Raw genomic sequence first — 12,878 nt, forward strand, 5'->3', positions numbered from 1 at the left:
GCTATTGGAAAACAGGCATGCCTGAGAAACTTCTTCAAAAGAATATTAGAGTTCATTCATAGGAGTAAACTAGAGAAGGCACTCATGGGAACAGGCAATCTGTGTTCCCCTGATGACTATTGGCCTTTCTTTCCCCCTGGGGACAGATGTGTTGGAAAAATACCCCAAATCCACCCAGGGGGGCGGATTTTGGGCTAAAGACTCCCCATCTGCTCTCTGGAATAGAGGATGGGGGCAAAATAGCTGCTGTGTCTGGGATGACAGGCGAGCACTAGCCCAATGGCATTGAGAGGGGAGGAGGCTCCACCACCACTTTTTCTTTGGTACATACATATTTCTTGTGCTAGTGGGATTTTAGTCCCATAAGGGCACATTGGAGGAAAATACCTTCTATTTGCCCCAGGGAGGTTAGGGGTGGGTGGTCAGAAAGACTGTTTAAGTGGTTTTGGGATTTTGATGGGGTAGAAGTCAGTACAATGCCTGGGTGGGCCACCACATCCCTTTTTTTAATATTTACTAAGCATGTCTTAGGAATCTAGACGACTTCTTCCCTCAGGGGAAGACTAGAGGTAAACACCTGCTTTCTGCCTTATGGAGGAGGGGGCAGAAAGACTGCTCTGGTGTTTTCTGGAAGTGTGGGGGGGTATGGGGGTGGCAACCAGAAAATAAACAAGCATTGGCAAAGCTAAAATGTCTTGTCTATGCAAGAGCTATTAGCTTTGGTGGTGTGTTTTAGTCATGCTGTACACAAGTGTACCTGCTGTTTAGCATGGATAATAGTTAGAGTTATGGAGGAGGGTGGATTAGGGAGGAGTGGGATAGATTGGAGTGGGGTAGACTGTTGTAGAGTTGTGTGGGACAGATTAAGGTGCAGTGGAGTGAGGTAAATAGGAGTGGGGCAGACTCATGAGAGTGGAGTGGGATGGATTAATGTGCAGTGGAGTGGGGTAGGTTGGGGTAGAGTGAAGTGGGGCAGAATGGGTAGATTGTAGTGGGGTAGTTTGGGGAACAGTGGAGTGATTGGAGTGGGTTAGATTGGAGTAGCGTAGAATGGGGTAGATTTTAGGGGAGTGGGGTTGGGTAGGTTGGAGTGGGTAGACTGGAGTCGGGTAGATTGGAGTTCAGTGGGGTAGATTGGAATGGGGTAGGATAGAAAGGAGTAGAGTATATTGGACTGGGATAGACTGGAGTGAATGGAGTATATTGGAGTGCAGTGAAGTAGATTGTGTGGACTGGGTAGAGAGGAGAGGGGTAGATTGGAGTGGGGTAGATTGAAGTGGAGTAGGGTACATTGGAGCGATGTGGAGTAGATTAGGGTAGATTGTGGTTAAGTGGGGTATAATGGACTGGGGTACATTGTGGTAGATTTTAGTTAGGTGGGGAAGATTGGAGTGGGATGGATTGAGGAAGAGTGCAGTAGATTGGAGTGGGGTGAAGCGGGGTAGATTGGAGTGGGGTGAAGCGGGGTAGATTGGAGTGGCGTGAATAAGGGTGAGTGGGGTAGAGTGAAGTGGCAAGGAATAGAGTAGATTGGGATGGAGAGGGGTACATTAAGGTGGAATAGAGTGGGGTAGATTGGAGTGGAGTGGGGTAGTTTGTAGTTGAGTACATTGGGGCAGATTGTAGTGGATTGATGTATAGTGGAGTCGATTGGAGTGGGGTAGATTAGAGTGGGGTAGATTGGGGTGGGCTGAGGTGAAGTGGATTGGGGTAGACTAGAGTGGAGTGGAATGGGGTAGAGTGGAGTGTGGTAGATTGGAGTGGGATGGGGTAGATTGGAGCAGATTATATTGAATTGGGGTTGATTGTATAGGGTAGATTTGAGTGAGATAGATTGGAATGGGGTAGATTGTGGTGATGTAGGGTGGGTGAATTGGGGTGGAGTGAGGTCACCAACTGCTTTAATAGTCCTTGCCATTTGCTTGGTGCTGTAAAAGGAAGTGCCAGATTCCAAAACAAATTAGGCCAACAACAAACCAACCTGTAGGATGGAAGTTAAAAGTAAACCCAAATGTGCAGCATGGAGGTGGAAATGTTGGACAGAAAAATGAAATAAAAGTAGCCTGAATCACAGCACAACTAATTAAGGACACTAATCAAATTAAATCAATTAATACTTAGTCCATGCTCCAGAGAAATAAAAGGAAGTGACGCAAGGCATATGGTGGCCAATTAGAAGGCAGTTAAAAAGAATGACAATAAAGCCAGCAAATTGTAGGTAATGGGTGGGCCCCAACCGCTTTGCTGTATACAATATCTCTCACAGCAACAGGGTAGGCATGCTGTTTGGCGAGATCAAAAAGGAAATCCCTCTGGTGGAAGTAGACCTGGTGGGCCTACAATGGCCTTCAGCTGACACCCACACTTAAGAGGTTATTTTTGTTCTGCCAAATTAATAGTAGTTAGGTTTTTCTGCACCCATTTCTACCAGGTGTAGAAGAACCCAACCCTATTGTTCAATTGTTTTCAGACTAAAAATGGCAAGACTTTGGCTGCAGCAGCAATCAGGCCTCATGCCGCATTTTTTCTAACAGGGAAAGCATGCAATACTTCCTCTATTAGAAATCCCCTCCACCCTTATACCACAACCACCACTCATCATCCTCCCTCCCCTACCAGAGCAGGCGGTAAATAGAAGCAGATGCCCTCAGCGACTGGCAAAATCTGTGTGATGTTAACACCAGAAAAACAACCACATACTATTATAACTCATTAGAATTTCTCAATATGGGTTACATACTGACCATATGACCAGTGTCACGCCTCAAAATGTGAACTTTCTTAATTTGCAAAAAAAATAGCAGTTGAACTTTTATACCAATTCCTTCGATGAAAACCCCATATGACCCCTTATGTGGTCTTGAAATGTCTAGATTTTAATAGGTGTTACAGCCCCAATGCTCACAAATACTTATTGGCTAGTATGCTTGCTAAAAAGTGTTGGAGGAAGCATAACTGCCAAGTTTCAGATTACTTATGTGTGACATTTGCACAATTTCAGAGTAATTATGAGTGAAATTCAAAAACTATGTGACACTTCCTTGTGAGCAAAATCAAGCAATGAAGATTAGGGAAACCAATATATATCCAAAAGTATACCCATTTGAGCAACAGAGAAACTATAAGATCTTAAAACTGCTACAAAGCACCAGAAATGTAAGGGCACTAATCTAGTGCCCAGTTTACTTAGGCCCACGATCATGATGCGCACTAAGTAAATTAAGTAGGGAATGGAGAAGATGCTAGTGGCATTTCCTTGTCTGTAGCGAGCAGAGCAGTGAGTAGGTATTGGATTTATTTTGCCACCCAGGCACTACAGCACTACAATCAGCAAGTGTTAGCCTGACCCCTCTGCTTGGCCTCAATACTCTGACCAGCAGCTGCAACATAGCTCTAGGAAACTCAAGCCAGGTCAGGCAAAAGCCCCTCTTCTCAGGTGCTTATGTAGGCTTGCCTATGTGTTAGGATCACTCTTACGGCTGTTTTGACCAACGGAGCTGGCTGCCACTAGGTGTCACTGTCTGGCAGCTAATTGAAAAGTGTAGCTCCATTGTCAACAAGGCAGGGAATTAGAGAAATCCCGTTTAGGTTTCTCTTCAGCTTGCTTGTGTGGCAAATTACCAATCATGCGTGAATTTAACTTAAATTGAGTTATGCTAAAACGACATGCATGGCACATGGCAGGACTGCGGAAGATTCAATTCACTTCATCCTAAGTGGTACTAGTTAAAGTAATGACATTGTTTAATAGCACTTTATAATGTAATGTTGCCATTCTTACGCTTGTAAATAAAGGTGTTACGCATCTTAATGGTATTCCATGCATTCACATTGAATGGATTTGAACTCTTGACCCGCACATGACCGTCGGATGTTCGCATTAAATGTCTAATCTGCTCAGGCATCTTGCTGGCTTTAAAAGTCTTCCTTTAGCTGGGCATTAATTCGACCCTGCGCTTCAGTTGCGAGTCTATCAGTATAATAGAAATAGAAAAGGGAGCAACACATGCTTTGCGAGATGGAATAATAAATATACCTCGCCTGTAGGAACAATATACTCGAATACCGCCTTGCCTGTAGAGGACGCCATTGTTTAGGTTTTCCTAAGGTGAAATTGTATCTTTCAAAACTGCATTTTTTAACACAACGTCCAGTTCCAGCTCAGATGTATTACTTAAAACGCATGAACATTCCGTATTTCTACACTATGTGGCATTACAAGATGATTTTAAAAGACAGTTTTGAATGAAAAAAAACCCCATTAGCACGGAGTGGTTGTAACTTTAAAACGCTGCGCATGGCCCTGACATTTTTTTCTTCTGGCAAGCGACCGTGAAGGACACCTTTCTTCACGGGTAAATATAACTGGCTTCTCTGCTGGTGTGGCTCATACCAGATGCCCCTGGAGAGCCAGCGTCAGCCCGCTATGGACAAAGACTTAAATGACGTCAGCCAGAAGTAGCCGCATTAACAACCGGAATGTAATAACTAACTGCTCATGTAAATACCTTCGGGTCGAATTGGCGCTATATAAAACCGCAAAAACAACAAAAAAAAACCTGCGTGAAACTACTGAGCAGGCTTCTGGTGGGTGAGCTGGGCATGCAGGGCAAGGGGGTGATGGCCTTGACACCGAGCTGAAGGGCATTCATTTACTGCTGAACAAAGCCGTAATGTGACACCTGAATGTCACATACCACAAGGCAATCACAAAAAGACCGTAGTGAATAAATAGTGCTATGTAGAAAATAGGAGATAAGTTCACTGATAACGTAGTGGGATAAGGCTTCCCCTTGGATGCCTGTAAAACTGATGTTCCTTCTTGAATTTTTGTACTGAACTTTGACCCTTTGCCCCGAATTTTTGTCCTGAACACATGGGCATGGCCACTGGAATTATACTGCTATGGCGTTTGCCCCAGTTACCACAAAACCCATCATCTGCTGCAAATTCTGCAGACTTTAATAACAACAAAAGTGTTTCTAGCTCAAATGGATCTAAAATTAAAAAAAACAATTCAGTGACACTTGTTGCAGCGCAGTAGAAGACCCTTTCCAAAGATTGACTGGTCACCTTTATGTAACACATTGTTGTATTTGGGTATTGAACTTGTACTTATGGAGTGAAACCTTTGCTCAGTGTTAATGTGTAAAAATGCTAAAAGAATCAAGTAACACTATGATAAAATATGATGAATTATGCCACGTAATATGCATTTTCTTGCCACATAATTTACTCAACCCTGCCACATAATCTGGTCCTTCCTTACTGCATAATCCCACTGGCCATGACCAGGACCATGGCCGAAGTACCAAAGCTCAAGAGGACATTTCCAAGGGGCAGCAGTGAAGTATTAACTTACATAACTTTATGTGAGAAAGGGAAAGAGGATGGGTCTTGGGGACATATAAAAGCATTACAGAATAAATGGACCAACTTTATCTAAAGGGGGGTTACTTTTTCTTGCATTCATCTACGCTACTTCCTAAACAAATATCCAGACCACTAAAAGAACACACAGCAGTTAGTCTAGTGAGGCTGGTGACTTGTTCAGAAGGTTGGTATTTCAGTGCACACCTTTATACAAGTGATGCAGCCTGTAATTGGGCATTGTAAAGCACTTTAGAGCAATGGTTACATTTCTATCGTTTAATTGATGTGTATGATGCTGTAAATAAAGGTTAATTTCATTTGAACCTTTATGGATCTCATTTTGGCCTGTGACCCTGTTTATAGGCGGACATTGTGGTCCATTGTTGCCACTATGGGTGCTGACCAAATATTTTAAACTTTCTATAACAATTGCACAGTGTCCTTAATGCCAAGATCCTCTACAATGCTAAGGGCAACTGCACTGAGACTTTAAAATTGACAGAAGAGCTTAAAAGGATGTGCAATAGCAAACATTTTTTAATTGTATATAGCAATGATTTATTTTTTTAAGAACAGGGTACAAGGACATTACACACATGGGTAATTGTTTAATGCCAATTTTACAACACACAGATGATGATACAATTTTACTCGGCAGGACGGCTAATGCTTTTAAAGAGTTGCTTGATGGCTTTGTATCTTACATGGATGATAGGGACCTTACCACTAATTATAATAGGACATTTGTTTTGGTTACTGGTTCAAAATCTATCACATCTCGAAAATTTCCATAAAAGGTTAATCTCTTCACCTATTTAGGTGTGTTTTTGATAACACATCCTCTAGGGAAAACGTACAAAATTAAAATGAAGGTTCTTTGTGCACTCTTTTTTATGTGTATTTAATTTTGTACACAAATTTTGTAAGCAGTACCTCCACATATGTTGACCTTTTATCAATCTAAATGTATTTCTGTTGCCTCTTACAGTGCATGGGTGTTTGGCAATATATGAATCCTAGCCATCTACAAATGGAAAAAAAACACATTTTGTCAACGACTTTTGTCTGTCCCACACAGTTGTCCACAGTTTTCCTGTCATGAAGAGCTTGAGATGTCTTATCTTTCAGACAGAATCCAACTCTCATCTCTCTTGCTATGGACCTCCATTTAGTTCAATCCCCGTACTACCCTGAATTGACTGATAATCAAAGATCTGTTACTAATGGAGTACCATAGCAAGCCAAGATGGTTAACCCAAGTTAAGTCACTATGGGCCATATGTATCAACGCATTTTCCCATAGACACAGAATGGTAAAAACCCTTTGATACATCTGGCCCTATGCTCTCAAATGGAAAGACAAAAGATGTGTGACTTTCCAGAGACCATAAATAAGTTGTGGGCTAAAATGGGTTGCTATCAGCAGAGAACTTATGATAGAAAATAATTTGAGTTGTCTAAACCATCTGTAAGTCTTACATTATGGTTAGATCTACTTTTATGATCGAGCCTTATTTTTTTTAATACACATGAATCGTGGGCCACCACTTGCTAACTTGTTTTAGGACAGCGCTTATTCAAAGTTATTTATCATTTCCTATAAGCAGTTGGACACAAGGCAGTATTTGCTTTTGCCCCTGTGACGATGAATCCTTGCAATGCACTTTACACTTTGTTTTTCTGCAAATTTGGCAAACTCCCTCGCCAGAAATTCCTTGTACCAATTCTTAAAAGTTCTAATTATGCACAATGTAGGCCAGCACCTCTTTATTTACAGATGCTTACATCTCCTTCACTGTGCATTGCTGTTAGTAGATACTTGCCTGCTACTATTACAATCTGGAAAAACCTTGACATGTAATATTGTGATGAAATTAATATTTTATTTACTACTATTTTAATTGTGTTTATGCTTTTTTAACTGAATAAAGATGAACTGAATTTATTTCTGTAGGATCCTTTGCAGGTCTGATGCTAGCCTGGAATTGGTGGGGATGGAAGTGGGAGACGGGAATGGGGTATTACAGTGCAATTGCCAGATATACATGCCGCCAATGAAGAGGTGTCCAAGCCCTTAAAATCAAAGAGAAATTGTGAATTTTAATTACCTGCAACATATGAGAAGAAAGCACTGAATTTAAATGAACAGAAAATGGTTAGAAATTAGAGCAGCAGTTGGCTTGTAGAGCCAGTCAATGTGACTTCTTCTCTAAGAAGCACATGAGTATTTCCTATATAGGTCAGAGGGGTCAAATTGTGAGCTTGATGCAGAATGCAGAGAGGAGAGTCCAGAACCTTACGCAGTGCTTCTCTCTTTGGTGACTCTGAGGAGTTATATCAGGTGATATCATCCTCCCCCAAATAGAGATGCTGTCTGAAAAAGAGGGTGCCCATGAATAAATGCAGCAATGATTCTCAATAGGTGGCTTGGACGTTTCATCCAAGAGCTTTGTTTATCTTATTCCAAATTCTAAAATAGCCAGAAGAAAACATACTTACTATAAAAGTGGCAATACAGCACTGTGTCTTAAGTAGATTACTGCATGACAGCAGACCTCAGTCACAAAATCATTAAATGGTGTATACCATGGATGTGCATCAAGCAACTAAATCCTGCTGAATTAAATCACAAAGCCATAGACTGTCCCCTTCAACTAATGTCATATTCTTTGCTTTCTTGGAGGAAGGACCATTACCGTCTACATCTCATGCAAGACAGAACTTCACGTGCCAACACTTGCTTTACAGTACACCAAACACATCTCAAGGCATGTCCTTTCTAGAAAGCTGCGCAATCGGCCTTCTTCAAAGCTGCCTCATTTCCTTTCTTTGTTGTTTGTGATCTGGCTGCAAAGTGTTGGGTGACTGTACACCTGCTACCACTATATAGGAGATGAATTTTAAGCGGCCACTGCTGGCCCTCTAAGGGCTCAAAATAGCTTCCACCTAGCCCTATATCTGCCTCTGATTAAAGCAGCCGCACAGATTCTGTCTTGTGATGGTGTAGTGGAAGGGATACTGCCCCATGTAAGATCTCGGTCTTTGGAAGCCGTGGGGAAAAGTGAAGGCATGTGAAGTAGGAGTTCAGCTGGAAAACTGACTAGGCTTTCGTAGTCATGTTGCTAGCAGCCTATCAGAAGCAGAGAAAGGAAGAGACTCACGACTCTAAGTGAAAAGGTGATTTCACCAAGACTATTTGCCAACAGCTGTAAAGGGGAAATCACCATGAAGGTCTTCATACCAGTTTAGACCATGCTTCATTGAATTATGACCATCCTTTTAAATGACTGGCTTATGAATGGACACAATAATAATTCTAGGATTGTGTATTGTTAGTTTTTAAAAGCTGGACTTTAAGAAAATGCTGTACATGGAGGGATGCAGTGTCGGCCAGAAGTTTTAGGAGGGGGGGGCGGGAGGAACTCTCACACTCATTCTTTCCCACACACATGCACACACATCCATTAACAACACTCATCAACATTCAAACATGCACAAACACCCCAAATATTCATTTAAAAAGATCACAAACACACACACACACACTTACCTTCAGCATTGGAGGTCCCAGGAGGGTTGGGACTGCTGCCTTCCCTCACTGGCTGACCTTAGGTCAGCCAGTGAGGGAAGGCAGCAGTCCCAACTTTGTCACAGAGTGGGATGGGGTCAGTGAGACAGCTGACCCAATTCCACTCTGTGACGAGGTGTCACTGATTGACACTCGCCCAGGGTGCTTCAGGGCTTAAACCTGAAGCGCCCAGGTCGAAGTCAATGGGTGACGCTACCCTCGTCACCCGGGGGAAGGGCCTCGAGGCACCTTTGCTGAACCGAGGAAGTCACGCCCACAGGAGCTGTGACCTCTTCAGCCCAGCAAAGTTCAGCTCAGGCAGCCAGGAGTCTGCGCAAATCACACATGTCTGCTCCTGGCTACCTGACCTGAACATGAAAAGTGTCTGTCAGGCTGACCTTTGTTCAGCCTGACAGCCACTCTTCATGAGGGGCAAAAGGGGGGCCGTGGCCCCTCCGCCCTAAAGGACGGGCCGCGCCTGGAGGGATGGGAGAAGCCACAGATGAGCTGGATGAGGGGTAGTGGAGTGCAGCATGGAACATGGAAACTGTCAATGGGTATTTGAGGGAGGAAACCACATGAAATCCCAAAGGTGTGATGAAACAAAAAGAAAAATGTGTTTTTCTGAATGTAGGCGGTGGAAGAATACAAGCCATCTAACGAAAAGCATAGTAAAAAAGTTACGTTCCAGAAAAGGAACAAACACAAGAGCAGAAATTAAAAACGCCAGTGAATGAGATGCAAGCAAATGAGACTGACAAGAAAGACAACCAATAACAAACAGTGGCCTGACCCAAAACCTGTTGTAATGGTTCTGTCCACAATAGGTCTTACGCAACAAACATTCTAAAAGCTCTCTGAAGGTGCGACCGAAAGATAGACAGTAAGAATACCTGACTGGGGTGTCATTTAGACAGAACTGCGTACTTGGAATAATTGCATAGGTGCAGTTTCTATTCTCGCCACACGGTGACAGAAGGTCACTACTAATTGGGTCTAGCGAATCAAGCTCAATAACGAAAAAAAACGATTTAGAAAAGAAAAAACAGAAAAAGAAAAAAACGCATTAGCACAGAAAGAACTCGTCTAAATTGGCAAAGAAAACAAGACAAGGGAAGGCAGAGATGAATGAACACAGAAAGACCTGATGCACAGACTGGCACATAAAGTAGCTGTGTAGGTACCCTGCGGGTGGTAAAGAAAGTACAAGCTGCTGCTGACAGACTCGGGGCACACGCTGAAGCACACAAAAGACCAGAGCAGAGAATGACGTAGAAAGATATGTTGCAGACAGGGAGGCACTCGAGCAATATCGTACACCATGGTGAATGGAGCAGAAGCCGCTGGCTCGTCATAAAATAGAGAGGCAAGAAGCGCGGCAGGCACCTGGCTTGCACTCACCTCTAGACTGCGGAAGTGACCTCACTTCGTTCACGTCGGGCTCGCTGTCCGGCCGGTGCACCTCCACCATGACGTAGTGTTGGTTGTTGACGGACTGCGGGCTGCCCTTGTCGGGCGGTGGCGGGGGCGCAGGGTGGGATGGGTGAGGTGGCAGACGCGGTGAGGCCGGTGGTGGGGAGCTAGGGAGGCCATTCGGCACCGAGGGGGCTTCAGGGGATTCGGCCTTCTGCCGGGTGGGAGACTGAACCCTGGGGAATGGCCCAATGGGCACGTGGGTGATTAAAGCAAGTTTGGCAGCCATCTGCCTTCTAGAGCTGTGGTTGGTTGGGGAGATGGTGGCATAGATGGCAGTGGGTGACTCTTCGGTGGATGCCCCCATTGAGGAGAACCCCTTGCTTCCTGTTTCCCGCTCCATGGGGCTGGAGGGTGGAGTGGGGTTGCGAGGGGCTGTGAAGAAGAGGCCAGATTGGGAGGACTCGGAAGAGGGGCGCTTGGCCTTATCCGTGGCTGTCTCCCTCTGACGGGTGCTGGAGGATGGATCAGGGTCTACGGGTGGAGGAGGTGGTGGCCGGAAACTAGGAGGGTTTTCATGAAAGTTTGAGACATCATCCTGCCAGGGATACAAGAGCACACAGAGAATGGTTAGTCTCTTCAACCAAAATCCAAACCATTACCAATACTGTAGTTTCCATCCGATAGGTGAAACTGAAAAAACAAATCCATTATCGCAAACCAATAACATAATGAGCCTAACCCAACATTGTGACCTATCGCATAAATAACCAAAGGTTATTCATCATCTGAGAATTCAGACCCTATGCCACAGAGTAGATTACTAACGCTTAGCTATCTCCAATGCTAATATTCACAATCAAGAACCCTAACTACATGACGTAAACCTTTGAGCCCTCAATTCGAACTTTCACATTCTAAAATCCTAACAAAGACCCTCAATCTAGGCAACAGTCGAGAAGCATACCACGCATCCCAAAATACTAGCCTGCATAGTACCCACAGCCACTACATATAACCCAAAGTGCTGGAAGAACACACTGCAAGACTAATTTCTCCAGCCTGGAGTCATACCATCCACAGCACATAATATAAACTCACGATCCAGACACACAACCCAGAAGTAAGAAACAAATTACAGCCAACACATATAACACCAACAAAGAACACATAGTCCAGTGTCCCCTAGCAAACACCCTATAAGCCTAACACACGGCCCAGAAACCTAACCTATAGCCCACAAAAATACTTTAACAGCCCAAATATATAACCCAACAGCCCGAAACATAATCCTACAACCCCAGAAACATTACCCAACAGAAAAAATATCCATGCATCCCACTCCCAGCATCCTAACCCAACAACCCAGGATCATAACCTCACAACTCAGAAACCTAATGTGCACAGAAAGAATCCAGCCACACAGCACATGAGCTACACCCAATAATACGTGATCTTAGCTCCTCAAACAGATAATCCTAACCCCTAGAATCGGTATACATAACTCACACAAACTAGAAAAACATATTCCAAAACCTAGAATAAAAATCATCAAAGTCTAATCTCCACAATCAGAGCCCTACAGCTCAGAATCTGCAGAGATCAGAGTCCTAAACCTACTGGTGGGATTCGAACCCCCACAGCTCAGAATCCTTTTCCTACAGCCAGAATCGGAACCGTCCAGAGTACTGAATCCTAACTTTACATTCCAGTATCAGAACCAGTATATTACCAATGTCTAATTCGCACATCCCAGAGTCCTCATCTCTTTGAGCATCTTCATGCTTTTACAGACCCTCTAATCCAGACCTTCACACCAGTGGCCATTGTGAATCCATTTTAGTCAGCATTGTGAAGAGGTATTTGGATGTAATGCACAGAGACAAACTTACCAGCGATATATCAGGCAAGGGGTTAACGCTGGACTGTATCGGTTCGCCATTCTCTTCTGGATCGACATTATTCTGCAAGTGGAAAAAATATGTATGTGGCACAACAGAGCAAGTGAGAGACAGACCAGGTGTGGTGATGTATTTCAAAGATATCCCTAAGGTCTAACATTAGGCTACAGATGGTCTGCTGAGGTCTATGCAGAACTGCGACATCTCCCTGTGGCCAAGAAAGGACAGGACGCAATGCACTATTCTCTGCGGATCAAACATTTATTGGGATTTTTCTGACACACAGGACATGACAGAGCGGATTAAAGAGAAACAGGCATAACAATGCATTTTAGAACAAGAGGCCTGAGGCATCAAGCTCTATCAGTTTCCCAGGTGGCTCATACAATAGCCTACTGATCGACTGTGGCACTGTGGTTTAAAAAGAAAACCAAGCATAACACGCATTAGGCTGCTGGTCAGCAAAGAGGCATCAGTCTTTTGACAGCAGGAGAGGTAACATAAGACCTGGAGGTGGCAGGCAGCTGAACAGTGGTGTGGACTTTAATGATAAAAAGAGACATGATGGAATTTATCAGACATAGTTTATCTGTGTGTGTTGAGGATGGAGGCACAAACCAGGT

General features: G+C 43.8%; 1 protein-coding gene across 1 annotated transcript in view; it reads right to left on the reverse strand.

Annotated features, from left to right (window-relative positions):
* The window catches only part of WHRN (whirlin), a 618,751-nt gene that overhangs the window by 25,899 nt on the left and 579,974 nt on the right, over window positions 1-12,878 (reverse strand). The window contains exons 9-10 of the mRNA XM_069241507.1: window positions 12,247-12,318; window positions 10,343-10,952 (exon numbers count right to left, since the gene is read on the reverse strand). Coding sequence (XP_069097608.1) covers window positions 10,343-10,952; window positions 12,247-12,318 — 682 coding nt within the window. The remainder of the gene's footprint in view (window positions 1-10,342; window positions 10,953-12,246; window positions 12,319-12,878) is intronic.

The sequence above is a fragment of the Pleurodeles waltl genome, chromosome 6, assembly GCF_031143425.1.
Source record: "Pleurodeles waltl isolate 20211129_DDA chromosome 6, aPleWal1.hap1.20221129, whole genome shotgun sequence".
NCBI lineage: Eukaryota > Metazoa > Chordata > Amphibia > Caudata > Salamandridae > Pleurodeles > Pleurodeles waltl.